Raw genomic sequence first — 27,288 nt, 5'->3', positions numbered from 1 at the left:
TCTCAAAAATGCCGTGACTGTGAGATGACATGTGCAATTGATAAAAAAAACATTGTTTACTCAACTACACCTACGGAAGCTCAAGCGTTCAGAGGAGTTTCTGACATGTGGGGCAGAGGAACGCCGAACTCGTCGGCCATGGACTTGAACATTTTGATTTCGGCATCGGCAAACGGAATGCCCTCGCTCGATCGTTTTTGCAACAGCTTGTGCTCCGGCTCGCCTGGGAACATGACCTGGTCGAAGCCGGGCGCGGGAGGGACAGCATGGACCCTTTGGACCAAAACGTCCATGCGCGAGCGGAACTCTTGGGAAGTCATGAAGACATCGGGCTTGATGGCAATAAAGCTGTGACCCACGTTTTGCGGCTTCGCCTCCTTGTACTGGTCGCCTACCTCACCACCATACGCGGCACCGGAGAGGACGCCGGACATGATGTCCATGAGGATGGCAAGACCGGAGCCCTTGGGCCCACCGATGGGAGCCATGATGCCGTTGAGGGCGGCCTCAGCATCAGTCGTAGGGATTCCATCCTTGTCCATGGCCCAGCCCAAAGGAATGTTTTCGCCGCGACGAGCAGCACGTCTGATCTTGCCCTTGGCGACGACCGAAGGCGCCATGTCTAGGATGTACGGGACCTCGCGGTCCGCAGGTGCGCCTGCAGCGAAGGGAGAGATGCCCAGCAGGGTTTCCTTGCCGCCGAACGGGGCCATCTGACGGGCCGAATTGGTGAAGACGAGGGAGATGAAGCCCTGGTCGAGAGCCTGCAGGACGTAGGTGGCAGCCATGCCAAAGTGGTTGGAGTGGCAGACTGTCACGAAACCGATGCCGTAGGTGCGAGCGCGGTCGACGGCCTCGCGCATGGCACGAGTGGCAACGATGAAGCCGAAGCCATTGTCGCCATCAAGGTGAGCTGCGACGGGGGTGGGCTCGTCGAGGCGCAGGGCGGGAGTGGGATTGACGAGGCCTTTGGTGAGGCGTTGGATGTACTGCTGCAGACGGGCGAGGCCGTGCGTGTCGACTCCGCGCGTGTCGGCTTGGGCCAGGCATTCGGCCATGAGCGACGCGTCTTCGCGGGGCAGCCCCGCTTTGCAAAGCAACGTCGACGCAAACGCCACAGCCGATGAAGGAGCAATGTACATGGTGATTCTTTGTTGCCGCCATCATGCGCGTCGCCCCCCAGTCTAATATACCTACCTATGGTCTCGGTCCTGCTCCGACAATGCTTCACCATGGCCCCCCCAGACAGCGCCAGGAAGCCCCCCGCCTGCGTGCGCTGTCGCCAACGCAAGGTCAAGTGCGACGCGCTTCTGCCCACCTGTTCCAACTGTCTCAGAGCTCGCGTTCCGTGCGAGCAGACTTCGGCTGGCTCCGAGCGCCAGTACATTCTCCAGCTGGAGGCACGCGTGCGCGAGCTGGAAGCTGCATCCTCTCCGTCGCGCGTCGGCCCGTCACCGTCGTCGCCTCGCATCGGCCCCAATCAGCCTCTCGCACATGAGGTCGGTCTCTTGTCGTTACAAGCTTCTCAGACGCCCAAGTATCTCGGCCCATCGTCCGGTGTCGCTTTTGCCCGTCTGGCCTCGGTGTCGGCGCCGCAAGCCCAGGGCCTCGCTACCGTCTTCCTCGATGACCTGCCGCAGCCTCCCGACGTTGCTTGTGCCTCAGCTCTTCCCCCGCTTCCAGACATTCATCGCTTCATCGGCGCCTACTTCGAGGCCTTCCAGCACCTCTACCCCTTCCTGGATGAGGATCATGTTGACATCATCGTCGAAAAGTGCACTTCTGCCTCGGCATCTGCATCTGCATCTGCTGCTAACCAGGCGACCGTCTTCCTCCTTGTTGCCATAGGATCGGCCATCTTGGAAGCTCAGCTCGGTGCCGATTTCGCTTCGACCACTTACCTTGCCGCTGCTATGAAGCACGTGGCCGAGACACAGCTGCATGAAAGCCTCCAAGGCGTTCAAATCAAGCTTCTTCTTGTCTTAAGCAGCTTCTGCTTCCCTAATGGTCCCAATGCTTGGTTTCTCACCCACACCATCCTGGCAAGCTGCTTGGACTTAGGCTTGCAGAGACGGCAGGCTCCGGGTCCACCCAATGCATTGGCCGGACATGTGAGGGTTGACGGCGCCGTTGCCCCGCATGACGTCAGGAGTGGCATATTTTGGTCGGCATACTCTCTTGATCGCACGCTTTGCACGACGTTAGGCCGTCCTCTTACCCTGCGTGACGAGGCTATAGACGTTGAGTTTCCAGGCCAGCAAGGTTCCGAGGAGATTGACCTCGATTCTATCGACGCCTCGGCCACACTACAGGATGCCAGTGTACAAGACCCTCTCCACAAGAGACCCTCCAAAAGACGGCGGACGGAGAGTATCGATCCTCTCTACGCGGCAAACATGTCCTTTCGTTTCGACCGCCTCGTGGCTGAGATAAAGCTAATGATACATCGTGTCGCCCAATCTCCCAAGCGTTTCCCCTGGCCAACTAACCTCGAGCAGTGGCAAAAGGAAGCACACGGTTCCTGCAAAGGCCTTCTAGAGCACGCGCGCCGCGTGCTTTCACCAGCCACTGGCGGCGTGACTCGTTCCCTTTCGTACCGGGTCCTGCGCTCGCTTGAGCTGAAGCATCATCAGTGCGTGATGCTGCTATTCCGCCCGAGTCCTGCGTTCCCGCGCCCCTCGCCCGAAGCCTTCAATATCTGCGTGGACAGCGCCACCGAGACCATCGCCATATACTTCGAGCTGCACCGCTTCGGCCAGATGATGAATTCATGGCTCACGGCCCACAGCGTCTTCGTCTCCGGCATAACGATGCTTTATTGTCTGTGGGTAAGCCCGTCGATACGCGACAGGACTAGGACGGCCTTCACGGAACACACACGGAGGTGCTCGCAGGTGCTGGAAGCGCTGGGCAAGACTTGGTCGGTCGCAAACGACGCACGGTCAAAGTTTGATCGTCTTGCGGAAGCCACTGAGCAATCCTGGCGGCGCATGGAGAGGTCTTGGCATGCACAACAGGGCGAGACGCAGCCTGGTCAGTCGCAACATGGGCTGCAGTCGAACACTGCAATCGAGGGGGGTTGGAATGGGAATAGCTGGACAGATGAAGGCCTGGATGCTCTGTTCGACCCGGCTGAAATACTGGCTGATCAGCTGGGCGATGTAAGCGGTTGGTTTGATCTCGATTGGTTCGAGTGTGGTGGTATTTAGGTATCTGGACCTCTGCGGTGAGGGGCCGAAGTTGCTAACCTAACAGATAATTAATCAGCTCCTGTGTACAACGTTGCTCTTACCAAACCCTAAGTGCGTACGTTGGCTGCTTACGCCGTAAGCTGACGGATGTCGTACTGGGCAGTAAAACAGTGATTTTTCACTACCTCTGCAAATCTAAATCATTTCGAAACGACGACGCAACAATATGATAGAACTCCAGCATTGTCTTGACGGAAGACCAACGCCCTGGAAAGTTGCTAAAAGACAGTATCGTAAGGCTGTCCTCGAGGTATCTGCTGGCCTCACTAGCAAAAGTAACGCTCGGATAGCGCTGACAGCCTGACAGCGACTCGACGTTACGTGTCACGGCACGACGACGACGGCAGGACATGTTCGGTTTATACAGAAAAGCAGTATCTCGGCTCGTTTGAGTAATCATCAAAACTTCCGATGAGTGTCGGCCCGAGGCACAGACTCGGCGGTCGGAGCCCTGACGTAACAAGCAAGCCCTGATGTGCCACGCCCACGTGGACAGCCGGGTAGCCGGTAACCGGATCCCTGCGACCCTGCGTGACAAGGGCGAATTTAGGCCTCGCATATCGGAGATATATCGTGACATTTCGCACGGCAGCTAGGGACGGAGAGCCTCTGCGTGGCGAGCCGGTGGCGCAACGGGGGTAGTGCAGGTGTCTAGGCCTGCAATGATGTGTTCAGTGCGCTTGTCTCCTTACAGGCCAGCCCTACAAAAAGGCTGAGTGTTCCCTTGTGCTGCTGTCTGGTTTTCTGTTCCAGAATTTACCTTACAGAAGATATACTCACACCATGGAGAACTACAACGTCCAAGAAGAATCCAAGCGCATCTTTCAGGAGCGTGTCCTGGGTGATGCGGAAAGACTTGGCCTCCCCGACTCTTTCTTGGAGGCCGGAAAGAAGATCAGATTTACTGGAGCCGACTCCAAGCCTTTCATCCCTACGCCTTGCAAGATTACCGAGTCTGCTTCCGCATTGACTGCTTTGGTGTCTGCGGCCGCGAGCGCTGTCGCGTCTGACCGGTACGGAATCGAGTACCAGGATGTGGAGGTCAACACGTAAGTGAAGAAACGGATATCTGTCACTGGATGTCTCTAATAGTACTTTACAGGGACATTGCGAGCATGTTCCTCCTGTCCATCCTGTTGCCCACCGTGAAGGGACAGCCGTTCATCCAGAACGAGCAGCTGAAGAAAGAGATGGCAAAGGGAGACTTGTACGTGATGGGCAAGCCGATTCACCAGGAAGCCACGAACGTATACCAGACGAAGGATGGCCGCTGGTACCACCTGCACGGCTCCATGAACGCCGCGCGTACGATGGAAATGGTCGGCGTTACGGAGCAGGACGTGACGAGGGAAGAGGCGATCAAGATCTACGCCGAGAAAGTTGCGCAGTGGGATTCGGCCGAGGCCGAGAAGGTAGCCAACGACAAGTACATGCAGTCGGGCACCGTTTGTAACACGCCCGAGGAGTTCTTCGCTACCGAGCAGGTAAGCACTATTATCAAGCTTTGGAGAAAAGCATCTAATGAGACCACGACAGGGCAAAATCATTGGCGCCGAGCCGCTGTACAACCTGAACCCACGGAAGGCTCCGCGCTCCTCATGGCCCCAAGTCGCCAACAACACGGCCTACAAGCCCCTCGCGGGCATCCGCGTAATCGACTTCAGCCGCGTCATCGCCGCCCCCGTCATCTCGAAGATGCTGGCCCTGCTCGGCGCCGAAGTCCTCAAGATCACCTCGGACAAGCTCCCGGACATTACCTGGACCTGGGTGGACCTGAACACGGGCAAGCGCGACCACAGCCTCGACCTCAAGACCGAGGCGGGCAAGAAGACGTTCGCGGAGCTGGTCAAGGGCGCCGACGTCCTTATTGATGGGTTCCGGCCGGGTGCGCTGCAGAGGCAAGGCTTCGACGCGGAGTCGCTGAGGAAGATCAACCCGTCGCTTATCTATGCCCGCGAGAACTGCTACGGCTTTAAGGGCCCGTTGGCTTACCGCTCGGGCTGGCAGCAGATCAGCGATTGTCTTGTTGGCATTTCCTGGCTGCAGGGCAAGTTCTTGGGGCTCAACGAGCCTGTCGTCCCCTTGTTGCGTAAGTCTCATCTCGCGATTTGATATTTGCCAGTGACTAACGACGCAATTAGCAAACTCCGACTACCAGACCGGTCTCGTCGGCGCGGCCGCCATCGTGCAGGCGCTGCTCGCACGCACAAAGTCCGACGTCACCTTCGACGTCGATGTCAGCCTGACGCAGTACAACATCTGGTACTACAGGCTGGGCCAGTACACGGAGGAGCAGGGCAAGGCGATCCTGGCGCGCAACGAGGGCTTCATGGTGCGCCACTACGACGAGATGCAGACGCTGCTGTTCAAGATGCTGGAGCAGTACAAGAAGGTGCGGCCGGACTTATTCGAGAACAAGGAGAACTTCACCAATATGAGCGGCAAAGAGTGGGGTCTGGATGAGGATATCACGATCCTGGCTCCGTCGTTCAAGTTCGAGAAGTCCAAGCTCGAGTATGAGGTGCCTTCGGGGTCGAGGGGAAGGTCGAAGGCTGAGTGGCTTGCGTAAGCGAGGGCATGGAACTATGAGTATGTAGTCGATGTTTTAACTACGAGCGCTTGAAATAATCAATAATTTGCACGACAATACCGGGATCCATTGATGTGATTGATTCTGAATGGCTGCCTGATGAAAACAAAAAACCCTCGTCATCTAAAACAGATCCTGGCCTCCAAGCGTCTCTCCCTCGTTCAACAGCATCTTCCTTGGGTCCTGCAAATCCACCCAGCCGAGAAACGGCTTACTGATATGATACCCAATCATCTGCTGAATGTCCGCCGGATACTCCTTTACTTTCTCAATTGGATTAGCAAGATACTGGTTCTCTTCCTATACAATCGTCAGCGACGCTACTAGAGACAGTCTCAAAAACATCCGTAAAACTCACCTGCCTCAAAAACCCCTTCGTCATAAAGCAGCTATAAACCAGGCGCTCCTCATCAACCGTTGTATTCGCCGAGCCGCCATGATAGCACGAGCTCAGCATAACAAACCCATCCCCCGGCTCCAGCTCCGCATACACGGCATCATTCTCGTTGGGCGGCGTGCCCGTGGCCTGCAGATGCGAGCGCGGCACGAAGCGCGTGGCGCCATTCGCGCGTGTAGTGCGCGTGCCCGCGACGAAGAACCCGATCCCGGTATCCCGGCCTATGGCGTACTGCTCAGCGCTGATGGCGGGCAGCGCGTTATGGTGGACCATGTCGTCGCGGTGGAGGTCCTGGGCGCGGGCGCCGGGGTTGATAGCGAAGACGATGGTGTTGTTGAGCTGGGGCCTGGAGAGCGAGACTTCTTTGCGGGCGCCGAACCAGCACTCATAGCGCGAGGTCAGCAGCTCGTCGCACACGGCGCGGTAGAGCGGGTTTCCTGGTATCAGGCGGATGAAGGCTGGGACTTTGCCTGCGAGGCCCATGACGCGTCGTGTTTGCGGGGGGAAGAAGTCGCCGTCCCAGGGCTGGTCGGCGGAGAGGAAGGGCCGGATTTGCGCTTCGAGGGAGGCGGTTTCGTCGGTGTTGAGGATGTTGCGGATTATGCAGCCGCCGTTGCGGATGAGCGATTGGACTACTTCGTCTTTGGTGACGGTAAGGGCGTCGAATTCGTCGAGGGGTTCGTTAGGGTCTAGGGAAGGCATTATGCTGCAATATGGAAATTTATGAGATGCTAAGTGCTAAGGGGAGATGGAAGAGAAAATGTGGATTGTTTGGTAGGTTAGAAAGGAGATTGTTCTTCAAGTATTCAGTGTTTAAATACTAAAGCAGACACTGCGAAATACTGACTGGTAGGGTTGCGCTAACCTGGAAAAGCAAAACAATGCAAACAAAGATAAGTGAGAAGCGATAGGTAGACAGCTTTTTCTTTATATAACCTTATCATGCCTTGTCGCTCTAATAGTGATTTTACCCCGCGCCTATCTTTGCTCGTTCCTGTACAATGTGAATGCGGGGTTAAAGACGGATAACGCAAGTGCGTGAGGAGTGCATAGAACTAGCTTTTTTGAGAAAGGATCTTTCATTTTACTCGTCGATATCGCTCCGCTAATTCGGTATCACGCGGGACCTCTCTACCAAGCCGGTATTTAAATATAAACTTGTTTATACTAACCTTGTAATCTACTTACACCTTCTGTTATTACTCGTGGTTATCTCCGTACTTTCTGTTCTTCGGATTATTTGTATATACTTAGCAATTTCTAAGTTCTTAATTGTTGTAGTCCAGACAGATGTCATGACGAAGCTCCGGGTCGCAACTAGGTGGGATGTAAAGTAGATGAAGAGCAGCAAAAACGTCTATGTATTACGAAAGAGTGAGATATAGCTTTAGGGTACGATATGCGAGACGAGTAAACTTCTTCTATAAGATACGTTTTATAGCGCACTTGTAATCTTATCGAGGCAGTGTAGAAATCTCACGTCAGATTCTCCATTATATAATTTCCACATTATAACTTAAGTGGATCTACCGGCTTTTAAGGCAGGCGCCTAAATAATAATGCGAGAGGTATACATTACTTATAGTACTTAAAAGAGTAACTACTACACACTATTTTGCTGAATATGCGCTATTTAGTTAGCATATACATTAACAAAATAGATAGAAGCCCTTGTAAGGCGAAGGTAATCTTATCATTTTGTTGTAATCGGTGTTGATCTTCCATGTCATAGTAAGCAGTAGCGCATAAAGGACATAGCGGGGATAGAGGGCGTAACGGAGGTATAGGGATTTAATGTAGGGTTGAGGAGTTAACCATCGGATTTACGAAATAGAGCGTGGGGGCTACGGAATGTCCCGTAAGCGACGAATCAGAAGACGTGAGGCTAGCCGCATATTCGCAACATGATTTGCGGAAAGTTTGGCGTTCCCGCATGTACATCGTACCTTCTCCATGCCAACACGGGTATAAAATCCTCAGTCCGCTCCTCTTCTCCACGTTCAGCACTGCAACAATGTCGGCTTCCAACACTATTTACCTTATCACTGGCGCGACCAGAGGTTTGGGAAACCATACTCAATGCTTTTTTGTACTTCAACTAATTTTCTTCTAATAGGAATTGGCCGTGGCCTTGTCGAGACCTATCTGGCCCGGCCATCAACCACTGTCGTCGCTGCCGTCCGTAATCCCGCGGACTCCAGTGCTCAGTCCTTGACCCAGCTACCGGCTGGTAGCTCCAGCAAGCTCATTGTCGTCCGAATTGACAGCCTCGACGAAGGTAGCGCTGCTACCGCTGTGGAGCAGCTGGCCAACGAGCACTCGATCACTTACCTTGACGTTGTCATTGCCAATGCCGGCGTTGGCACTGGAATGCCAAAGGTTGCCGATGTGAAGATCAGCGACATTGATCTTCATGTCAGAGTTAACGGTTACGGCCCCGTAATCCTCTTCCAGGCCACTCTTCCCGCCTTGAACAAGGCTACAGCTCCTAAGTTTATCATCATCAGCTCTTCAGGCGGTACCATTGCTGGGATGGAAGACATTTGCGTTCCTCACGCTTCGTACGGACCTTCTAAGGCTTTGGTTAACTATCTCGGCCGCAAGATGCACTTCGAGCACGAAAACATCACCACGTTTTCTATTCATCCTGGGTACGTCTGCTCTGCTCCGAACGACTGCAGATTATTAACACCCTGCTCTTCTATTTAGCTGGGTCAAGACCGAAATGGGAGAGTTTGCCGCTAAGCTTTGTGGTATGGACGGGGCCAAGATAACGCTGGAAGAAAGCGTCAATGGCATAGCCAGTGTGGTACGTACACGGCATTTTTAGACGTTTACATTGTTAACGAGCTCCTGTGCAGGTCGATAACGCCACGAGAGAAACCACCTCAGGCCGCTTTTTCCAGTGGAATGGTGACACTCTGCCATGGTAGAGGTTGTAAAGGGGAGATCTCGTAAGATAGATGGGTAAGAATACAATACTCAAAATAGCACGTTCGAATACGACTCGCAAATGAAAGTATTCCATGTTGTTTTAATATCCTATCCTCTAATTCTATGAGTGTATGACAAGTCATTTATGTTTCTAATCTTTCTTCCGCTGAATGGGTAACATTTGCTCCTTCTCCGGGTTTGTCTTCAGCTTTTCCCCCGTTCCTCTCAATGCAACATGATAAGGACATGCACCAGGCCAATCGCAAAGGTGTTTTGCAACGAATTACGGCTTAAATTAATCGGGCGTACAGTCCGTTCTTCCTTCTACATTATAAATAGCCACCATCTTCCACCAAAACGCCTCAACCGGGTCGGGCAACAAGCTTTCGCCAATCCACATGTTTGCCACAGTTTGGGAAATGATAATTACGAGCAAATGAGCTTGATCGACAGTAGCTTGAAAATATGAAGTGATATTCTTCGGGAATAAGTGTTGGAGTATTGCGGGGACATAGTGCGGGGATAGATTTACAGAGTTACACACTACGGCGGGGAGTAAGAGTACGGGAACAAGGAATTCCGTGGCCTCTAATGTTTCTCCTACAGTTTCCCACGGTCTTTCGCTTTCTTTATCCCGAGCAGGAATCAACTAAAACCGCGCTCCCTCCACCCACATACGGTTGGTCAACTGTCCTGCTACTCCACAATACGCAGTAAGAATTGCGCCACGAAGTAGCCACACAGCCAGTCATTGTACTGCACCAGTCAATACAATCCTCCAATGAGTTCTTGTACGCAGCAGTAATAGAATCCTTGTATCCCTCGTTGCATACAACATTGAAGCGCTTGCCATTGGTCTCATAGAATGCACCATGGTTAAGCGGACACGCCACGTGCTCCAGCGGGGCAGGGCAGTCGTCGCCTGCCGTAACGCCAGTCACCGTCTCAGTAGGCGAGAAAGATATGTCGTCCAACCAGAAAGTATCTTTCCCATCAATGCCGGTGTAACTGTTATCGGTAGAAAAGCAGCTGATCCCAAGCTGGATGGAATCTGCAGCCTGTGTCACCGTAAAGGGCAGTCCGACAAACTGCATCCAATCGGAGCCCGGGTTGGAACTGTCGTAGACGAGGCTGAGCATAATTGACATAAGGTCGGCTTGAACGCTGCAGTAGGTGCCGGCGGATCCAGCTTCGGTACGCTTGCTTGGCTGAGTCCGATATCAACCGCGGATTCCTGAACAGGGTAGTCGAGTTGAAGCGCTTGCGAGCCGCTGTGTACCGTGCTAGTAACAATAGAGTTCTGTTGTTGACCGTAAATGGACCACGAACTGACGCTGGAATCTTCGAAGCCACCATCGGAGAACAAGTTAACAGCAGCTGTAGTAGCAGAAGCAGGAGCCGCGCTGGTAGTGACTGGAACGGAAGCCTCAGTCGATGTTGCTGTTAGAGAAGCGGATGACAGGTCCTCAGTAGCAGTACTTGCGGCTGAAGAAGTAGACGCCTGGGTTTCCGTTGTCGCAGTGCTAGTCTCGCCTCCCACAATTGTAATCGCCACATCATCCAGAAGGTAGTACCTCGTTGACGGTCCAATACTTATGGTGAGTTCTCGGCATTGCACCCCAACAGTCAGAGTATCCTGCCCGCTCACAGCCGTAAATGGTGTCGACGTCAGCTGCTGCCAGTCTTGGCCTTCAACTCCGGGTATTCCAATAATGAAATTGCTGACGCTCGGTAGTTTAACCACTACTGCGCACTGAATGTCCGTGTCGGGCGCCTTGATCTACATGCTGAAGATGTATTGCGCGTTAGGAGTCAGGTTAACATCCAGACTGCTGTACGTGTCTGTTGGGGACGACGAAGACACATCATAGTCAATTTCAACGGAGTATGTCCCACTGTGAACATCGGATGTTTCAGCTTGTCCGTTACAGTTGTCGAAGTCCCAAGGAGCGAGCGAAATGTCCTCAAAATCACCGTTTCTAACAATACTGGCGGCAGCAGTGGCGGAGGGGGAAGCGGCCGTAGAGGTAATAGGGTCATCTGAGACAGATGTCGGAGCTTCAGTCGATGTGGCAGTAATGGTATCAGAAATGTCGCTCGAGGTTGTGGGGATAGAAGAGGAAGCTTCAGTTGTGATAGGTGTGCCAGAGGAAGATCCAGATGATGGAGCATCAGTTACGGACACAGGCGTAAAGAGCGAGCTCTCAGTAGTGGAAGTCTCAGTCGAAGCAGCCGTCTCGACAGTAGAAGTCCCAATTGTGGTGGCGGAAAAGTCCTCGGTGGTAGCAGCCTCAGCGGGTGAAGTCATTGTCGAGGTAGCGGGCGCGGAAGTAGAGATGTCGGTTGAGGTAACCTCAGCAGTTGAAGATTCCATCGAGGCAGAAGTCGAAACTTCAGTGGAAACGGTCTCAATTGTGGAAACCTCAGTTGAGATGACAGAAGAGGAAGATACTAGGGTAGTAGTTTCGGTCGCAGTAGTTTCAGTCTCCGAAGCGGATGCGTCTGAAGTACCAGTTTCAGCCTCAGTCGAAGAAGATGACTGAACGGAGCTGGCAATCATAGAAGAAGCCAGAGTGGCTGTCGTCATCGACTGTACACTAATAACAGTGGTAGTGGAAGCAGGGATCACAACGGTACTGATAACAGAAGTAGAACCCTGCGGAACGACTGTGAGAAACGTGGTCGCAGGGATAGTACTGGTCGAAAGAATGGCAGAGCTGGAAGTGGTAGCCAATGTGGATTCACCGGAGCCCTCAAGAGTGCTGACTACCGTGGTAGACGGCAGTATGATTGTAGTAAGGGAGCTAGGGCCAGGGGTAGTAGCTGCAGAGCCCGAGATGAGAGTTGAGTCTGGAACTACAACTGTACTAACAACCGTAGTAGACGGCAGTGAAATAGTCGTCAAGGAGGAAGAGCCGGACAGGAGAGTAGGTGTGCTCGAAACTGTAACAACCTCCTCTGTGCGAGTGATTGTGATAGTGGAAGCAGAAACCTCAACAGCACTGACAGTGATAGTATGAGGCAAAATTACCGTGATGAACGATGTAGAGGCCGGGACTGTCATCACTACCGTTTGGCCCGGTACCGTTACAATACTTTGCTCGTTTGCTCGTTTGCTGTTATCGTGACCGTTCTTGGCTCCCCAGTTACTGTAATGACCCTTGGAGGACCAGAAACAGTAACAACAGATGGAGCGACCACGATAGCGTAGTTGTTGTGCTGGAGCCAATAGTTATAGTTGTCAGGACCGTCGTGCCAGGAACGCTGATCACGGAAGGAGAGCCGTAGACAGTAACGACAGACGGTGCGGCTGCAGGGAGCGTTATAACAGATTGAACAGCGGAGGCAGCGGAATTGACATTCTGTGCAGCAGGAGCAGCGGCGCCAGAACTAAAGCTAGCGACGGCGGAGGCCGAAATGATGACAGCGGTAGGTGCTTCCGTGGAAGAGGCAGATCCATGCGATGCAGCAACGCCAGAGCCGGAGCTACCGACAGTAGAGCCAGGAGAACCAGCAACGACAGATCCTGGCGCAGATGCTGGTCCCGAGGGAGAAACAGCAATGCCAGTAGAGCCACCCTGAGCTGCAGCCAAGGTGACCGTAATTGTCTGAGTCACAGGCGGGAAGGCCTCAGCGGGAACAGCAACAACACTCGGTTTACCCGTCACGGTTAGAGTAAGCGTCTGAGACGCGAGCTGGCCGCCACCCTGGATAAGAGAGAGGGATTGGGCGAGAGACTGAGCCGGAAGAGTGACAACGACAGGTGCGGCGGAAAGAGTCAGTGTCTGCGTCGCCGGAAGGAGATGAATCGTGGAGATTGATGTAGTTGTGAACGTAGAGGTGATTGTTGACGTGCCTGTTGGGCACCTTTAGCATGTGGTAAGTGATCGGAGTCGAAATTTACCTACGGACGTCCGTCACAGTGATTTTTTGCGGCTCGAGTGTAGCAGTGCCTACATCCGCGCTCTGAGTGACAGTAATTGTCTCAGCACTCGGACACACCAGCGTTCCTGTACTCCGCTTGCCAAAGCTAGGAAATGCAGACGCCGCGGCGGCGTACATGCCCATCGCCGCGAAGAGCGACGAATTCATGGTAATTATTAGATTAGGAAGGAATGAACAAAGTTGGTCGTAAGGTGCATAAGATTGCACCGCGCAATGCGGGAAAAGAGCGACAGCAAGCGACGGGCGGCAAACAATAGCAGCAATGAGAAAAATAATTTGAGGTGTTCAGGAGTGAATATATATTGTGTAGGCCCCCCATTGAAGTTCAGCTGCAAGATAGGAGCGCTCGCGCTACTGTCTGTGACGCTTTCTCGTGGCGTGTGGCGTAGTGGTTCTCAGCTGATATTTGTGTTCCAGCTAGCTGGAGGACAACTGTAGCATGTTTTTCGTCGTGGAAAGTTTAGCAATCCAGCGAAAACCCGTATACCTAAAACTGAGTTCTACGACCGTACTGTTGACGAATAATATCCAAGTTAGTATACTACATACTGTCGTAAGGAAGGAGGCTAAAAACAATGACCGATCTAGTTTAGTGGCGCGGGCTGAGGCGCACATACACAGTGTCAGCGGTAGAGATAAATGCTTAGTAGCGGTTGCAGCTGGACCGGTCTAGCCATTTGTCTCCTATCACCATAACGCTTTATCATCAATTTCATTTCCTCATTTCCGCCATCAGCGTTTCCACAACAAGTTGTGAAAACCTCCAAGGCACGCCCAAGCCAACATCACTCATAACTCATTGTGTTCCGAGCCCTTGCCCTTGCCCTTGCCCTTGCCCTCCCCAGCCTCAGCTCCAACCTACACAGCGTTAGCACTCGCATCCACGCATAACCAGGCGCACAACTCACATTCGAGATCTTGAACCCGCCAGGGACCAGTGTCTGGAACACCTGCTCGGGGTCATACTTGTTCGCGACGTCCCTAATCTTCTTCAAGTTCGCCTCGCCGTAGCTCTCGAGCGGCTTCTGCGTCTTGTACGCATAGTCGAGGTAGATGAAGGGGTTGTCCTTCTTGATGCTCTTGGCAAACGCATCCACGTCCGCAATCAGCTTCTCCGCGGCGGTCTGGAAGACGGCGTCGTTGGCGACGTCCTTCCAGCCGAGGTAGACCTGGTACACTGCGAGTTCTGATGTCAGCATTTCGTCGCCTCACACGACTCTAGCACGCTCGCGAGGACGCACCAACGTTATCGCCCTTGAAGCGATCAAGGCCCAGCACATTCCCGCCCTTCTCGAGCCCGCGGTCCGCGAAGACGCGCGGAAGCGGCTGGAACAAATTCAGCGCGAGCCAGTCCTCGCCGTCGGCCTTGATGGCGTCGAGCATGGCGTCGAAGAGGGCCGCAGCCTTCTGCAGCACGCGCTCGTCGTTCTGGAACGAGATCGTCACAAACGTGTCGCGGTAGCCCTCGGCCTGCTCCAGCTCCGTCGTCAGGTCCGTGATGTTCGTCACCCGCATCGTGTTCATGATCTCGCCCTCGGTTGCCAGGAACTCCGTGAAGATGGGCGCCGCGGCTACGCCGCCCGTGTGCTCGTACGCGTTGATGATCATCTTCTCCCCGGCCGGCGTGCGGTGAAGGATCACGATGGCGGAGCCGTACGGGTCCTTCTTCAGACCCGTGGTGAAGCCCGACAGCGCCTTCATTTGCTGCTTGCTCGTGCTCCAAGGGTACACGACGACGCCGCCCCAAAGCTTCTCGGCAGGGAAAGTGAACATGTCGAAGCGAGTCACGACGCCGAAGTTGTTAGAGCCGCCCTTGAGCGCCTGGAAGAGATCCGCATTCTCCTTGGCGTTGGCGTTGACGACCTCGCCAGAACCAAGCACGACTTCGAAGTTGGCGACGTTGTCGCACACGAAGCCCTTGCGAGCAGCCCAGAACGAGTTGCCGCCGCCGAGCGTGAAGCCGCCCACACCGACCGAGCCGGCACGACCGCCCGCCACGGACACGTTCAGCTTGTCCAAGGTGCCGTACACGGAGGCCCAGCGGGCACCCGGGCGAATCGCGGCAGTGGCATTCCCAGGATGGTAGGTGGTCGAGTTCATCAAGCCGAGGTCAATCGTCACGCCATCCTCGATACTGGCCGCACCAGGCCAAGTGGTATGGCCGCCGCTGCGGATGGCGAACTTGCACTTGGCGTTGGCAAACGTCTGCACGACCTTGGACACTTCAGCCGTGTCGAGGGGTTGGAATAAACACTGCGGCCTGACTCGCGCCGCGACCGACCAGTACGAAGAAATTCGGTCCTCGTAAACGTCATGGCCTGGGTAATGTATCCGTTTCTCGAAACCAGCCCCAGCGAGGGCGGTGCACTGCACTTGTCAGCTGAAACATCCTATTTACGGGGTGCGGGTGCGGCTCGCATACGCATGACGAAACTGTGCCCGCTGCTGAAGCCGAGTCAATGCATCCCAGCACCGACCCAAGCGCAGTGACGGCTGCTATATCGAACCTCATTTTGACAGTAAGGAAAGACTGGTCAGGGTCTGGCGGTGACAATGCAATGGCTTAAGAAAGATCCAGTAAGAGTCGCACGGGCTCGGCCCTAACCTCGAGTCATCCCTGTAAAAGGCTCGCTTGTTTCAGGGGCGCGCCAACAGAGAAGTCCCCACCCCACCTCTCCGGATTAGGACTTCGGTTGTGACACAATGGCATCCCTGCGGAGACAAGGGCCTTGAAACGCACTCCAGGAAAATCACCGACAGGGGACAATAGGAGCCCTAAGGCTGACGAGACTTCCAGAAGGCCGTTTGAGCGTGAGTGAAGTGGGATAAAGGCTGCCAGGTTTCCGTGTTCGGCATCCGCCTCTTTATATTAGATCAATCTACAATGGGCGTGTCGCTTGCCCCGTCGCTCCAGCATTTCTTCTGCCCTATTTGTCCGTCGACCGTAATGTCTGCAGATCCCAACTCGATGTTGTCATAGGCACCGCCTTTCATGTGCATTTTGTGCAGGGGTCGTGACCTCCTGCTTCCGATGGTGTGGAGGGTGGGATACTGAGGGGGTGGGGTTGCTTCCTCGCTGTTGCTCAAGTGTCGGCCGGCGACATGGCGGATAAATCGCTGCGCAACGGGCAGACAGCCGCATATTACGACGAGATTAGCCTCGACGACACTGCAAAGTTGGTGTTAGCTCGGCTATGGGTTGCGATATCGGTGTCCAAGTTTCAATAGTACTCACATCCAGACGCACGGTATTGACACTGCCCAGGTTTGGTCCAAATCTGTGAACATTGGCAGGATCACGACAAGTCGTATGATACTCGTTACGCACGTCCTGTTGCCGGTCAGCGCCAATCTGTAAATCAGGGAAAGGGTTCGTACATTGAGCCGACTGCGAAGATGCAGATAACTCCGACCCTTTGGAGAGACGACATCTGCAGTGCAGCCACCACAGGGATCGGGAGCGTCAGAATGGTGATATCCGTGATAATGTTGAGAGCGGCCGTGGCAATGTAGATGGCTGTCTTGTTGCCACAATTTCCGATAACATTGACGTCCCAGTTGCTCTCGACGGGATGGCATGGGAAGATGAGGGAGAAAATAATACCCAGCGTGTACCCCACGACGATGAACATGACGATGTGAATGGCCCATCGAAACCATGTTATCGGGTCACCCAGCCGGCGATAAAACAGAAGCAGAGAGAATTTGGCGGAGCCGAGGCACGCCGCATATAGCACTGAAGCGCACATGATGAGCTGGGGAAGTCAGAATCCAACTGCATAAAATAGAGCAATGATAGCAAAACAAACCCACCAGGTTGTATAGGTTGTATCTGTCTGCCGGAATTTCCCAGGCGTGCACGCCCATGATCCGATTTATCCACATATCTGCGAGGCAATCAATCAGTACATCAAACCGCAGAAGTCAACAGGCAAACTTACGTAGCAACAACCCTTGACATGCAAGGCCAAATATCTGTGGCTATTGTCAGAGAAGATGCGATCTAACAAAAGCAGGCTCCTCATACCCATGATAGAATCATACAAACTGATTATAGTTAGCAGTGAACTCGAGTTTCAGCCGGTCTGGAGCGCACCATCTTCAACCGCGAACTTCCTGCCCATGCCAAACTTGACATATAGTCTCATGCTCAGCATCAAGAGGGCAATGATGGCGCCAATAATAAAAACGATATAGCCCGTCTCATCGCCCTTGCGCTGGGGGTGGTCGAAGTCGACAACATAGCCGGGCGGGGTCTCCAGGGCAACACGGATGGTGCTGGTAGGGCCGCCTGGGTGGGTAGTGGTGTACGTATAGCCAGCCATACGATGGAGAAAAAAACAGAGGCAACGGGGCAGGTGGACAGCCCGGCGAGAGAAAGTAGGTCGACGCGGTCGCAAAACAGGCTGTTGGGTGCAGTGGCTCCCCGCTTATAGGCGAGATGAGCGACATGTTGGTGCGACTCGTGTCGCAGCGTGCTGGAGATCCTAGCGGAAAGGGATTTTGGTCAAGCAGAAACACTGGGTCCTGCTGGACATGTCGGAGTACGGTGTTGATCATTGCGCGGGCGTAAGAGCTGGGATAAGGCTGTAGCAGCAGCAGGATTCAAGCCACCCACGGTGAGGCCCTCCACCGCAACGGTCGACCATGGTGGTGTCAGTGGGGCGCCGCATCTCCAGCGTGAAATCCCCCGACCGCCCGCTTGCCCGCCTCACAGTGATTGCTCGTTGCAGTCGATCAGCCGATGCTGGGCGATCTCTGGATGGGGGGAAGCGGGCCAAATTTGTGGACGGTTTGCTCGCTGGTGTGCTGCAGCTTCACCGGAGCTCGGCTGCACGATTCAGCGACCTGGCACCATGCCGCTTCAGGCTGCCTACCCTACCAAGCCTACGTGCGTTACATACCGAGGCTTGTCTGTCTTCCCGAGCATCGTCCCAATTCCCGCGCCTAGCCGCGTCAACGGCGTAAGGCGTCTCTTGGTCCCTCAAGTCGGTGAGCTGCCACCCCACCCTGGCCGCGTCTGTTAAGGGCACCTACCTACAAGTATCATCAACGATTTTGACTTGCCAGCATTCACACTCAGCCTTGGTGCCTACCACGTACATGGTACAGCTCCACTCACGTGATGAAACACCCACCGGCCTCTCCAGGCGGATGTTTCGAACGCTTCCCCCCGAGCGGACCATCTTCACCAATCTGCATTGCCTCTAACGGCCCGCTGCCGCTGCCGCTAGCCGTGTCGTCTCCGCAACACTAATCCAAAGGCATCCCCTGATCCGTCCGCGTAGATCCAATTGCTTAAACTTCCACGCTGCCAGCTGCCAGCACGCACTCCATCTCACCTACTTTGTCGTCCCATCGCCCTACAGCGTCACCTGGAAGCTCTCGCCTTCCTGTGTCTGCAGTGTGTCCGCGTAGTCTGTCCCATTCACTTCGAAAGTCGCCTCGTTCCCCACTTTCAATGTCAAGGGCCTCCCGAGCTTGGAAACAACCGTCGCATCCTTCAATCTGCCTGCCTCCCAAGCGATGTCTACAACGAAGCCCCCTCGGGCCACAAGCCCCTTCACGGTGCCATTGGCGATGGCGACCTCAGGCGACGGCAGCGCAGGCAGAAGATGCACTTCAGAGTTGTGGCTCTGAAGCAACATTTCCGCGATGCCGGCAGTGAAGCCAAAGTTGCCGTCGCACTGATACGTTGGGTAAGGGTTATTGCCAAACAAGTTGTCGTTCGTCGAAACGTTCAAGAACATCTGGGCATTTTCCCAGGCCGCGTCGCCCTGCCATAGTCTCGCAAACCAGTTTATCGTCCAGGCGCGCGACCAACCCGTACCTGCGCCTCCGTTGGAGAGGCGCCTGTTCAGAGTAGCGTTGGCGGCAGTAGCGAGTTCGGGTGTCTCAGCCATACTGATGCTGCGTCCAGGATGAAGGCCGAAAAGATGCGACACGTGTCGATGCCCTGGAGCTTTCTCTTCGTAGTCTAGGCGCCATTCCATGATCGTACCCAGGGTCGGGCTGATCTGAGGTCGCTTTATCTTAGCCAAGTACTGAGAAGCTTTCAGTATAGCTGGATCCGTCTCGGAGAGCTCAAGCTCCTGCGCAGCCTCCACAATGGCAGAGAAGAGCTCGAAGAGCAGCTCATTGTCCATAGTTGGGGCAATGTCAATCGACTCGGTGTTGGGGTATTCCGACTGGTTTGGCATCAGTTTGAAGCTATTCTCTGGAGAAATCGAGGGCCCTGTCGAATAGTAGCCTTTGTAATCGAAAAGGTAACAGTAGTAAAACTCGGCAACCTCATTGAGAATAGGCAATGCCGTTGACTCGAGCCATTCCTTGTCGCCGTTGAAGCGATAGTGTTCCATGAGGTGCAAAGAGAGCCAGGAAGCTCCCATGGGCCACATGGACCACTGCGTTCCGTTTTCTGTCGGAACGCCATCGCCCCACACGTCAGTATTGTGGTGAATCATGAAACCGGAGCAGTTGTACATCCTCTTCGCGACGTCTCTCCCATGGGAACGCGTGATTTCGATGAGGTCGAAAAGCGGCAGGTGCGTCTCTGCCAAGTTTGTAATTTCAGCAGGCCAATAATTCATCTCAACATTGATGTTGGTGGTATCTGTCGGTAGCGTTAGCATCGGTTAGCGGTCACCAAAAACACTAAACATAAAATCAAATACATTTGCCTCCCCACGGTGGATTGTAGCTCGGACTCCAAACACCTTGCAAGTTTGCAGGCAAGTTGGTAATGCCATCTTCACTTCGCGATGAGGTGATGAGCATATAGCGTCCAAGGTTGAAGAGCAGCGTGGCAAGCTCGGGATCACCGTTCATTGTCACGTTGCGATACCGGTGAAGACGATCGAGTGTAGGAAGCTTGCCGACATCTCCAGAAGATCCAAAGTCAAGAGACGTCCGGTCTGAGAGAGAGGTGAAGTCGTCGAGAGCATCTTTTTTTATGGTTTCGAATGGGACATCAGCTGTTGCTGTAAGCTTTCGATCAAGTTCCGCTTCCCACTCTTCCTCGGTTGAGTAACGATAGGAAGTCTCTGCATCCACGAAGATCGTAATGGCGTCTGCATTACGAATCTCCACGGAAGTACCGTTGGTGGACAGATTGGCTTGAGTCAGAGTCAGCAGGATGTTCTCTGATTCGGCGGGTTGTTGTTGTACGTACCTTGTTGCCCAGCAATGTTTATCCGGGCTTTTGCGGTAAAGTTGATGCCGTCCTGCTGGCCACTGCCTGCTCGGAGAGTGATGTAGCTGTCAGGTAAACTCAAATTCGCCCCATGGAAAGACACATTGAATTCTCGAAACAAAGTTATGTTGGTGGTGACGGACTGCTCCTTGTCGGCTTCAAAGCGCAAGACCAAAACACTGGCGGGAAAAGACCCAAACGATGTGCGTCTCGACGTTTGTTAGCTTGAGGGTGTTAATTTGTCATGGCAATTCACTCACGTATATTGCACGCCATTGTGGCTGTACTGGCTTCCCACATAGCCACCACGAGTGTCTAGCCAGCGCGAATAATTACTTAGCTGATCCTCAGGATGGCCGAAGTCGGCAAATAGCTCGGCCATGGGGTGATAGGCTCTAGGGCTGGTTGGGTTCCCCGTCATGTCCCTTAGCACGGCGCTACCAGCCGCAGTCAAGCTTTCGTTCCGCAGCAAACCCCTGATGGTGGGAAAGCTTGTCGCTGCGCGCGGATTTAGCCTGTCCTGGAAACCGCCATTCCAGATGGAATCCTCGTTCATTTGCACGCGCTCTGATAGGGTACCGCCGTAGACCATTCCGCCGAGGCGGCCGGTGCCAATGGGCAGGGCGAGATTCCATTCGGGTGCGGGCGCCGTGTACCAGATAGTAGTTGATCCTATGGACGGGGTTGCGGACGATAACAATTCGGCGGCAGCCGAGAGTGCGGCCAGACCGAGAAAGATCGGCAAGATCATGTTGGCGGGCTGTCAGTGCTGTGAGACAACGCCAAAAAGAAAACATGCTTATTATAAAGAGAAGCCTCCCCGCATTTTGCGGCTAACTGCGGAACTGCATGTTGATGAGATGCGGGGTCGATCGACAGGAACGCGTCTGCACAAGCAGAAGCAATTAACAAAGGTCAAAGGTGAAGTTGATGATTCCACCAATCACCGGAGAATTGTTTGAAAGGTAGTCGAGTGGCGGTGCGACACCAATCAAGGGGCTTTGCGCCGCCGGTCAAATGGCGAGTCAAACGGCGAGTCTCGCCCCCGGCCTCTTGGCCCCACAACGGCGGGCAAATTTAGAAGCTGAAGAGTGATGGCTGTTGTACCTTGATGCGGCTCCGCGATGACATATCCTTGAAAGGCGTACGTATGCTGCCGCCTGCGAGGGTCCACTCATGACCACTCACAACCGGTTGCGCCCCCAACGGCCATGATGAGCTGTTAAGAGAGCGTCTATCTTATTTGTATTCGAGCGTCGATGAGCGTCATTTCGCACGTGGCGTCGGGGCGTTGATGGAGGGTTTTTCACTCTGGTTCGGGGTCCGCGGGTTACCTAAAATTCCTACGGGCGCAACACCTTGAAAAAAAGCCGCAGTGCGCCAACGTTCCCACAAACGCCCCCCCGCAGCCCTCCCGGCGCGGCAAAAGCTTGTCAGTCGGCCATGTCGCGTGCGTGCGAATTAAAGAAAGCGTCGGCGAAAAGGCTGGCGTGCCTGAAAGGATCGTCTCGTATTGCAATTGACGCACGGCTCACGCGCGCAATGGCCTCGACGGCAGCTGCGCCCTGCGCCCTGGGGCCTTTCAGAGTGCCAGGGGGATGATGATATATCTAAACTCCCCAGTTCGAGCCTGTTGAGAGTCGTCGTGTTCGCGCGTCCTGTCTCAGCATGGCCTCCAACGTCATCTGGCCGCTGTCCATGCTGGCCCGGACCAAGAACCAGTACTCTCTCTTCATCGTCTCGTCCTTTGCCAGCAAGCTGCTTCACCTCTACACCCACCGCGCCTCTCTGCCCATTCTGCTTACTCTTCTGTACACGCCGACTTTCCTTCTGCCCGATGCCCTCCTCATCACCTTCGGAAGGCTCCTCGTCTATCGACAAAACTACCGCCGCTTCACTGCGCCCGCAAGGCTGCTGGGGGCCTTCTTGGCGTCAGTCTTGGCCTTTTGCTGATGACTTCATTTCCGCTCTGCTGACTATCTGAAAAGCTTTCTCACTGCTACCACATCTGCCGCGCAGATCACCTTCTATCTCGAGACTGGCGGCGAAGTTCAATGGATGGCTGCCGGCAGCCTTGCTCTGGACCCGGCCGGCCTGGGTCTGATCCTCTCGGGATTGCCCACGTTCTCTATTACGCTACTTCTTCTCACGGGCCTTGCCTGGCTTTCATCGCCTTACCTCTATGACAGTGTAGATGCTCTCTTTGCGAGGATCGCAGCTTCCTTCAAGAAAGTGTACAGCATTTACAATAAGAAAAAGGACTTACCTAAATCCGAGGAAGAGAATTTCCTCATCGAAGTGTTAGCATGCTCTATACCCTCCCCAAACCTTTGAAATCAAACAAAAGCTGACCTTTCAACTTTACAGGGAGAGTCAGCAGCAGCAAGTCCCTTTGACAACACTCAAAGCAGTCTTAACATGCTGTGCCGTCATTGCTGCTGTGTGCACTACAGGTGTGCTGCAGACCGTCCGGCCCCATGGCCCTCCGTATGCGCACATGTCGGGATCTCTTCCTATCACGCTGGTTGCCTCTATGCTCTACAACCCGGTCAACTCGGAATTCTGTTTGCCTTTGCCCATAGGCCCAGTGTTTTTCCCTGTCATGGATCTTCAAAAGCTTGAACCGGACGTCGAATGGGGCCCCCCGTCAGAGGAATGTCATCGTCCGCACCACTCTGGTAGTGTCTTGGCCGGAGGCATTACCAACCAATCCCTGTCTACCGAGGCGCAGCCGCATCCGGGAAGCACCTGGTCCTACAACCCGAAGTGTGACCCCTTGAAGGTGTCCAATCTCGACGACGAGCTGCTGGAGAGTGTCGAGACCGCCGTCAGGAAGCAAAAACCGATCATCAAGAACGTCATGCTCATCAGTCTCGAAAGCACGCGCAAGGACTTGTTTCCGATGAAGAAGGACAGCGAACTGTACAAGAAGATTCTGGGGACTTACGACGAGATGTCTTTGATTACCGCTCGGGATGAACTGGACGCAAAGCTTGCCGCGCTGACGCCAAATGCCGAGTTTCTGACTGGGGAGTCGTCCGGGTTTGGAAATGGGAGCGGTTTGGATGCTGGTTCAGCGTCCTGGAGAGATGCGTACAAGGGCAGTGGCGCAGGCGGCATTAACGTGCAGAACGCCATCACCGGCAGTGCTTTTACGCTTAAAAGTCTTCTCACCAGCATTTGCGGTGTTGACCCCCTTCCCGTGGACTTTACCGAGGAGACCAAATGCTCCATCTACCAACCGTGCCTACCGCAGGTTTTGGACCTTTTCAATAAGGCGATCGAGGAGAAAAACAAGACGGCACCAGGCGAGCCAGAATACCTCTCATGGCCGTGGGAATCGGCAATGGTGCAGGCCGTCACGGACAAATTCGACTCGCAGGACAAACTCCACGAACAAATGGGATTTGGACAGATGATCGTCAAGGACACGCTGGAAAACGCGTCGTCCAAGTTCTATCCGCCCAAAGAGCCCATGTCCAACTACTTTGGCTACCCTGAAACGGAGGTCTTGCCGTACATGCGCAACATGTTTGTCGAAGCCCGCCAACAGAACCGTCGGTTGTTCCTCTCGCACCTCACCAGCACGACGCATCATCCCTTTGCGCCGCCGAAGGGATGGGATGGACGGGAAGAGTACCTGAAGCCTAACAAAATCAAAGGCCACGATGCGTTTGACAACTACTTGAACACGGTCAAGTACCAGGATGAGTGGATCGGCAAGATCTTCAACATGCTCGAGGAGGTCGCTGCAATCAACGAGACTCTGGTAGTGCTCGTTGGCGACCAGTAAGTGCCCTCTATGCGTTTCTTGAGCTGAAGTAAAGCTAACACGAACAGCGGCATGGCCTTCACCACGCCCGACGGCACCAACTCCAATTTCGAAAACGGCTACGTCACCAACTTCGACATCCCGCTTGTATTCGCGCACCCGCACCTCCCCAGCGTGCAGCTCCCGGCCAAAGTCACGCCCACGTCCATCCTCCCCACCATCCTCGACCTGCTGCTGCAAACCGGCTCGATCGACCAGACCGCCGCGGGCGCAACGGCGCACCACCTCCTGCCAGGCTACCAAGGGCAGTCACTGATCCGGGAGCTCGGCTTCACGGGCTCCAAGCACGGCTCGTCATCAGCGTCCAAGAAGCAGCCGTGGCACTTCAGCATCATCAACCCGGGCGGCTCCGTCATGGCCGTCAGCTCGGGCGCGACGCCGTACCGGCTGATAATGCCGCTGTGCTCGACGCTGCCGCTGCGCTTCACGGACACGGCGACCGATCCGCTCGAGCACCGCCCCGTCGAGGCGTGGAACCCGCACGAGCTCGCTGACCGCGTGGCCCGTGTGCATGGGCGCAAGGGCGCCGAGTGGGCACTGCTGGCGTCGAGGCTGGGCCGCTGGTGGTACTGGGAGCAGAGGGAGCGGTGGGGCTACCACCGCGCGGCTAGGAGCACGGATCGCAGCGCCGAGGATAGCAATAACAGTGGTAAGTTGAGGAAGGACCACTGGTGGGAGACGTAGGCAAGAGGAGGACGTTTGCGAAATGATTGTCATGATACTTTTTGGCGTTGCGGGGTTGCATTTGTCGGCTTAGCTTGGCTCGATTTGCTTGGAATGGGTTCTTGCAGCTTGCGGCTTTTGGTTTTGAAGCGGAAGCCTCGTTGGGCGTTGGGAGATTCTCTCGGTATAAGAGCAAGGGCGTAGATATAGATCTTGTACTATTACTGTGGAATTTGTGTCTATAGGGGGTTCAGGGTTTGAGGCTTTAGCGGTCTTGGGTAGGTGTTAGTGTATATGGCCGAGACTAGATTTAGGCGCAAATTAGCGAAGACGGCTAGATGTTTGAGTAGATTATGCTTTTAATTGGCTTTTTGATTAGGTTAGTATAGCGGGATTAAGCTTAGATTACCGTGTGATGCGCTTTCTACTTTACTTAAGGTGGAGTATACAATGTTTGTATTACTGATAGTGGTTAATTAATCCTTATATTGCGATTAGATAAAACCTCGAACGTAGCAACGGCAGAACAGCGGAAGAGATTGCCGTGCCCTGTGGGGTTGATTATGGCGCGGAGATGTTTTCGACCCGGCAGTTGCTAAGAGGACGTACCGGTACAAGCTAAGTAACATCCCTTACCGGGAACCGAGATCCACCGTATGGCGAGACAGGGGACGATATAAGTAGTCCCTATAGAGTACTCCTTGCCTAGCTTCTACCCTGAATCCTGGGTATAGATGAAAAGATCTTAGAGTATATAAAGACGCTATATATTATAACTCGGTATCTTCTTCTACTCCGTATAAGTATTACTATCTCGCTTTATAGTAGATTTTAGTTTGCGGTAACGGACGTTACCGTGTGGTTAGAGGTTATTAAACCGGCAATCTATTATAATAAATACGCAAAAACCAATTAATGATTAGATGCAGCCAGTATAATGAGATCTGAGACTTCCTCTTCTACAAGGATTTCCTACGGCTCTGCAGCTGTTGGGTCATCCTATTTAAACCGTTAATTAGGATTTTACAATGCGAATCTTAGGCCTTTATTTTTCGGTTTGTTGAGAAGTATCGTGGTTACTAGAATCCAGATAACCTAAAGAAACAGAGAACAAACTTTTACCTGCTGCAAATTCGTCACTCATGGAGAAAATGGATGCGAAGATCGAAAAGGGCTTCTTCCATACTTTTTGCTAGAGGTAAATCTCCGCCCAGTCTCCAATGTTTGCTTCCATCTCTTTGAGTTTCTCACCTAGGAAACTCCAAAGTCGGTGTTTTTGTTCCACGTCAATCATAGCAGAAATGAAAAAACGAAATTGATAATAGAACTAAGTCATGGGAAACAACTTCTTCCCGATCTCAACAAAGGCTTTGCCAATTACGATAAGGTGGTGCCCTCCATAATAATAAGATATTTGACGTCCTTTGCACCAGTAAAGCAGAATCTGCCCCTTCTCTCCACGACCTCTTTTCCTGACTTATCGGTAACGTAGTTCGCTGATAGCAGAGTTGAAGCTTGAACTAAGGGGTATCGGATGACTCTTTCTCATGAACACAATAGTAGTGCACAAAGATTGCGACTCCGAAATAGCAAATTAAGGCAAAAAACAGATAACCAAAGAATAGGAGGGATATCTAGTAAGACAAAGTTAAGTGCGATATTCCATTTGCAGTAGTTGGAAAACTAACCTTGCTGTGGTCTCCCCATGGCTCCTTCCATAGGGGTTCAAGAACGTAGACACTGAGACCCACGACATAGGAGATGATTCCGTAGCTCAGAAGCATTACAGGAGTTTGTAAGACGTATAATCCGATGAACCGAGTTGTAGCTTTGTCTTTGGCAGTAGTTAATTCCACCACCCATTTTAACCAAACCCACCACCCCCTCACCACCGCCTGCCTAATCGGGTAATAACCCGGCAGAAAGTTGCCTTCGGCATAACCCGCCCGCGCCAGTCGCTCGCGCGACGCCGCGCGAGGACGCGCTGGCGGGGAACAGGAACTAGCACCCCTCATTTTATACCAAAATTTGGCCAAAAACTTCCATATCTCCAACCTCACTGTCACAGCGCGGCACGCGAAGAGGAGAGTTATTACATAATACAAACGTCGCTTTTTCGCGCCCGCGAGCGCTCCCGCGTCCTCCGCCGCCAGCTGCGCGCTCCTCCGCCTGCCCGCAGCCCGCTCTATCACGTGTTTAGTCACCGTAGCGAGCCTTCCTCGTGCCACGACCCTTACGTGCTGGCATCTCTCTGTTCACAGAGGGTGCCGCACTGCTGCTGAAGGCAGTATCTCTATCCTCCTCCATGGTGTTGCAGTCGTCCTCGTTGTCCTCGCTGCTGCTGCTAACGGTGATTGGCTCGTCCTGCTGCTGCAGCTGTTGCTTCTTAGCCCGTGGGCGTGCTGGGGCAGTTGTAGTACGCTTTCTCTTGCGTGTAACTGTTGTTGTAGTTGTCTCCTCCTCCTCGTGATGCTGCAACTGTTG

At 53.8% G+C, this 27,288-nt stretch overlaps 10 protein-coding genes across 10 annotated transcripts; 4 read left to right on the top strand and 6 right to left on the bottom strand.

Annotated features, from left to right (window-relative positions):
* Positions 1 to 80: 80 nt before the first annotated feature.
* K452DRAFT_354227 (uncharacterized protein) lies at positions 81 to 1,142 on the bottom strand (the record flags this gene model as incomplete). Its single annotated transcript, XM_033545878.1, has 1 exon — positions 81 to 1,142. The coding sequence occupies one exon, from the start codon at positions 1,140 to 1,142 to the stop codon at positions 81 to 83; it is 1,062 nt and encodes a 353-aa protein (XP_033391551.1).
* On the top strand, positions 1,107 to 3,297 carry K452DRAFT_292918 (uncharacterized protein). Its single transcript, XM_033541467.1, has 2 exons — positions 1,107 to 3,209; positions 3,268 to 3,297. Exon 1 carries the CDS (start codon positions 1,233 to 1,235, stop codon positions 3,207 to 3,209), a length of 1,977 nt encoding a protein of 658 aa, XP_033391550.1. The 5' UTR covers positions 1,107 to 1,232; the 3' UTR covers positions 3,268 to 3,297.
* Positions 3,298 to 4,034: 737 nt separating this feature from the next.
* Positions 4,035 to 5,820, top strand: K452DRAFT_303256 (uncharacterized protein; the record flags this gene model as incomplete). The annotated part of the gene is made up of 4 exons (XM_033542705.1): positions 4,035 to 4,300; positions 4,354 to 4,735; positions 4,788 to 5,340; positions 5,393 to 5,820. 4 exons carry the CDS (start codon positions 4,035 to 4,037, stop codon positions 5,818 to 5,820), a joined length of 1,629 nt encoding a protein of 542 aa, XP_033391549.1.
* A 98-nt stretch (positions 5,821 to 5,918) lies between these two features.
* K452DRAFT_260076 (uncharacterized protein) lies at positions 5,919 to 6,970 on the bottom strand. Its single transcript, XM_033538516.1, has 2 exons — positions 6,200 to 6,970; positions 5,919 to 6,141 (listed from the first exon to the last, which is right to left on the bottom strand). Exons 1-2 carry the CDS (start codon positions 6,938 to 6,940, stop codon positions 5,965 to 5,967), a joined length of 918 nt encoding a protein of 305 aa, XP_033391548.1. The 5' UTR covers positions 6,941 to 6,970; the 3' UTR covers positions 5,919 to 5,964.
* A 1,272-nt stretch (positions 6,971 to 8,242) lies between these two features.
* K452DRAFT_354223 (uncharacterized protein) lies at positions 8,243 to 9,306 on the top strand. The gene is made up of 4 exons (XM_033545877.1): positions 8,243 to 8,298; positions 8,355 to 8,889; positions 8,948 to 9,047; positions 9,100 to 9,306. The coding sequence occupies exons 1-4, from the start codon at positions 8,253 to 8,255 to the stop codon at positions 9,169 to 9,171; spliced, it is 753 nt and encodes a 250-aa protein (XP_033391547.1). The 5' UTR covers positions 8,243 to 8,252; the 3' UTR covers positions 9,172 to 9,306.
* Positions 9,307 to 9,801: 495 nt separating this feature from the next.
* On the bottom strand, positions 9,802 to 13,264 carry K452DRAFT_313681 (uncharacterized protein; the record flags this gene model as incomplete). The annotated part of the gene is made up of 5 exons (XM_033543682.1): positions 9,802 to 10,380; positions 10,452 to 10,893; positions 10,957 to 12,288; positions 12,332 to 13,039; positions 13,077 to 13,264. The coding sequence occupies 5 exons, from the start codon at positions 13,262 to 13,264 to the stop codon at positions 9,802 to 9,804; spliced, it is 3,249 nt and encodes a 1,082-aa protein (XP_033391546.1).
* A 642-nt stretch (positions 13,265 to 13,906) lies between these two features.
* On the bottom strand, positions 13,907 to 15,629 carry K452DRAFT_330009 (uncharacterized protein; the record flags this gene model as incomplete). Its single annotated transcript, XM_033545085.1, has 4 exons — positions 13,907 to 13,975; positions 14,026 to 14,294; positions 14,359 to 15,484; positions 15,540 to 15,629. 4 exons carry the CDS (start codon positions 15,627 to 15,629, stop codon positions 13,907 to 13,909), a joined length of 1,554 nt encoding a protein of 517 aa, XP_033391545.1.
* A 563-nt stretch (positions 15,630 to 16,192) lies between these two features.
* K452DRAFT_196463 (uncharacterized protein) lies at positions 16,193 to 17,370 on the bottom strand (the record flags this gene model as incomplete). The annotated part of the gene is made up of 7 exons (XM_033535959.1): positions 16,193 to 16,286; positions 16,353 to 16,448; positions 16,496 to 16,872; positions 16,931 to 17,004; positions 17,059 to 17,092; positions 17,145 to 17,164; positions 17,214 to 17,370. Coding segments are annotated over 7 exons (852 nt in total), but the record flags the coding sequence as incomplete, so codon positions are not given.
* A 919-nt stretch (positions 17,371 to 18,289) lies between these two features.
* On the bottom strand, positions 18,290 to 21,060 carry K452DRAFT_322822 (glycoside hydrolase family 95 protein; the record flags this gene model as incomplete). The annotated part of the gene is made up of 4 exons (XM_033544559.1): positions 18,290 to 19,730; positions 19,792 to 20,232; positions 20,289 to 20,518; positions 20,570 to 21,060. The coding sequence occupies 4 exons, from the start codon at positions 21,058 to 21,060 to the stop codon at positions 18,481 to 18,483; spliced, it is 2,412 nt and encodes an 803-aa protein (XP_033391543.1). The 3' UTR covers positions 18,290 to 18,480.
* Positions 21,061 to 22,007: 947 nt separating this feature from the next.
* K452DRAFT_280927 (uncharacterized protein) lies at positions 22,008 to 25,005 on the top strand (the record flags this gene model as incomplete). The annotated part of the gene is made up of 4 exons (XM_033539475.1): positions 22,008 to 22,240; positions 22,298 to 22,609; positions 22,677 to 24,098; positions 24,150 to 25,005. The coding sequence occupies 4 exons, from the start codon at positions 22,008 to 22,010 to the stop codon at positions 24,823 to 24,825; spliced, it is 2,643 nt and encodes an 880-aa protein (XP_033391542.1). The 3' UTR covers positions 24,826 to 25,005.
* Positions 25,006 to 27,288: the final 2,283 nt, after the last annotated feature.

This window comes from Aplosporella prunicola (genome assembly GCF_010093885.1).
Source record: "Aplosporella prunicola CBS 121167 unplaced genomic scaffold K452scaffold_76, whole genome shotgun sequence".
NCBI lineage: Eukaryota > Fungi > Ascomycota > Dothideomycetes > Botryosphaeriales > Aplosporellaceae > Aplosporella > Aplosporella prunicola.
The sequence above is the reverse complement of the archived record's forward strand: the minus strand, read 5'-3'. Positions and strand labels throughout refer to the sequence as shown.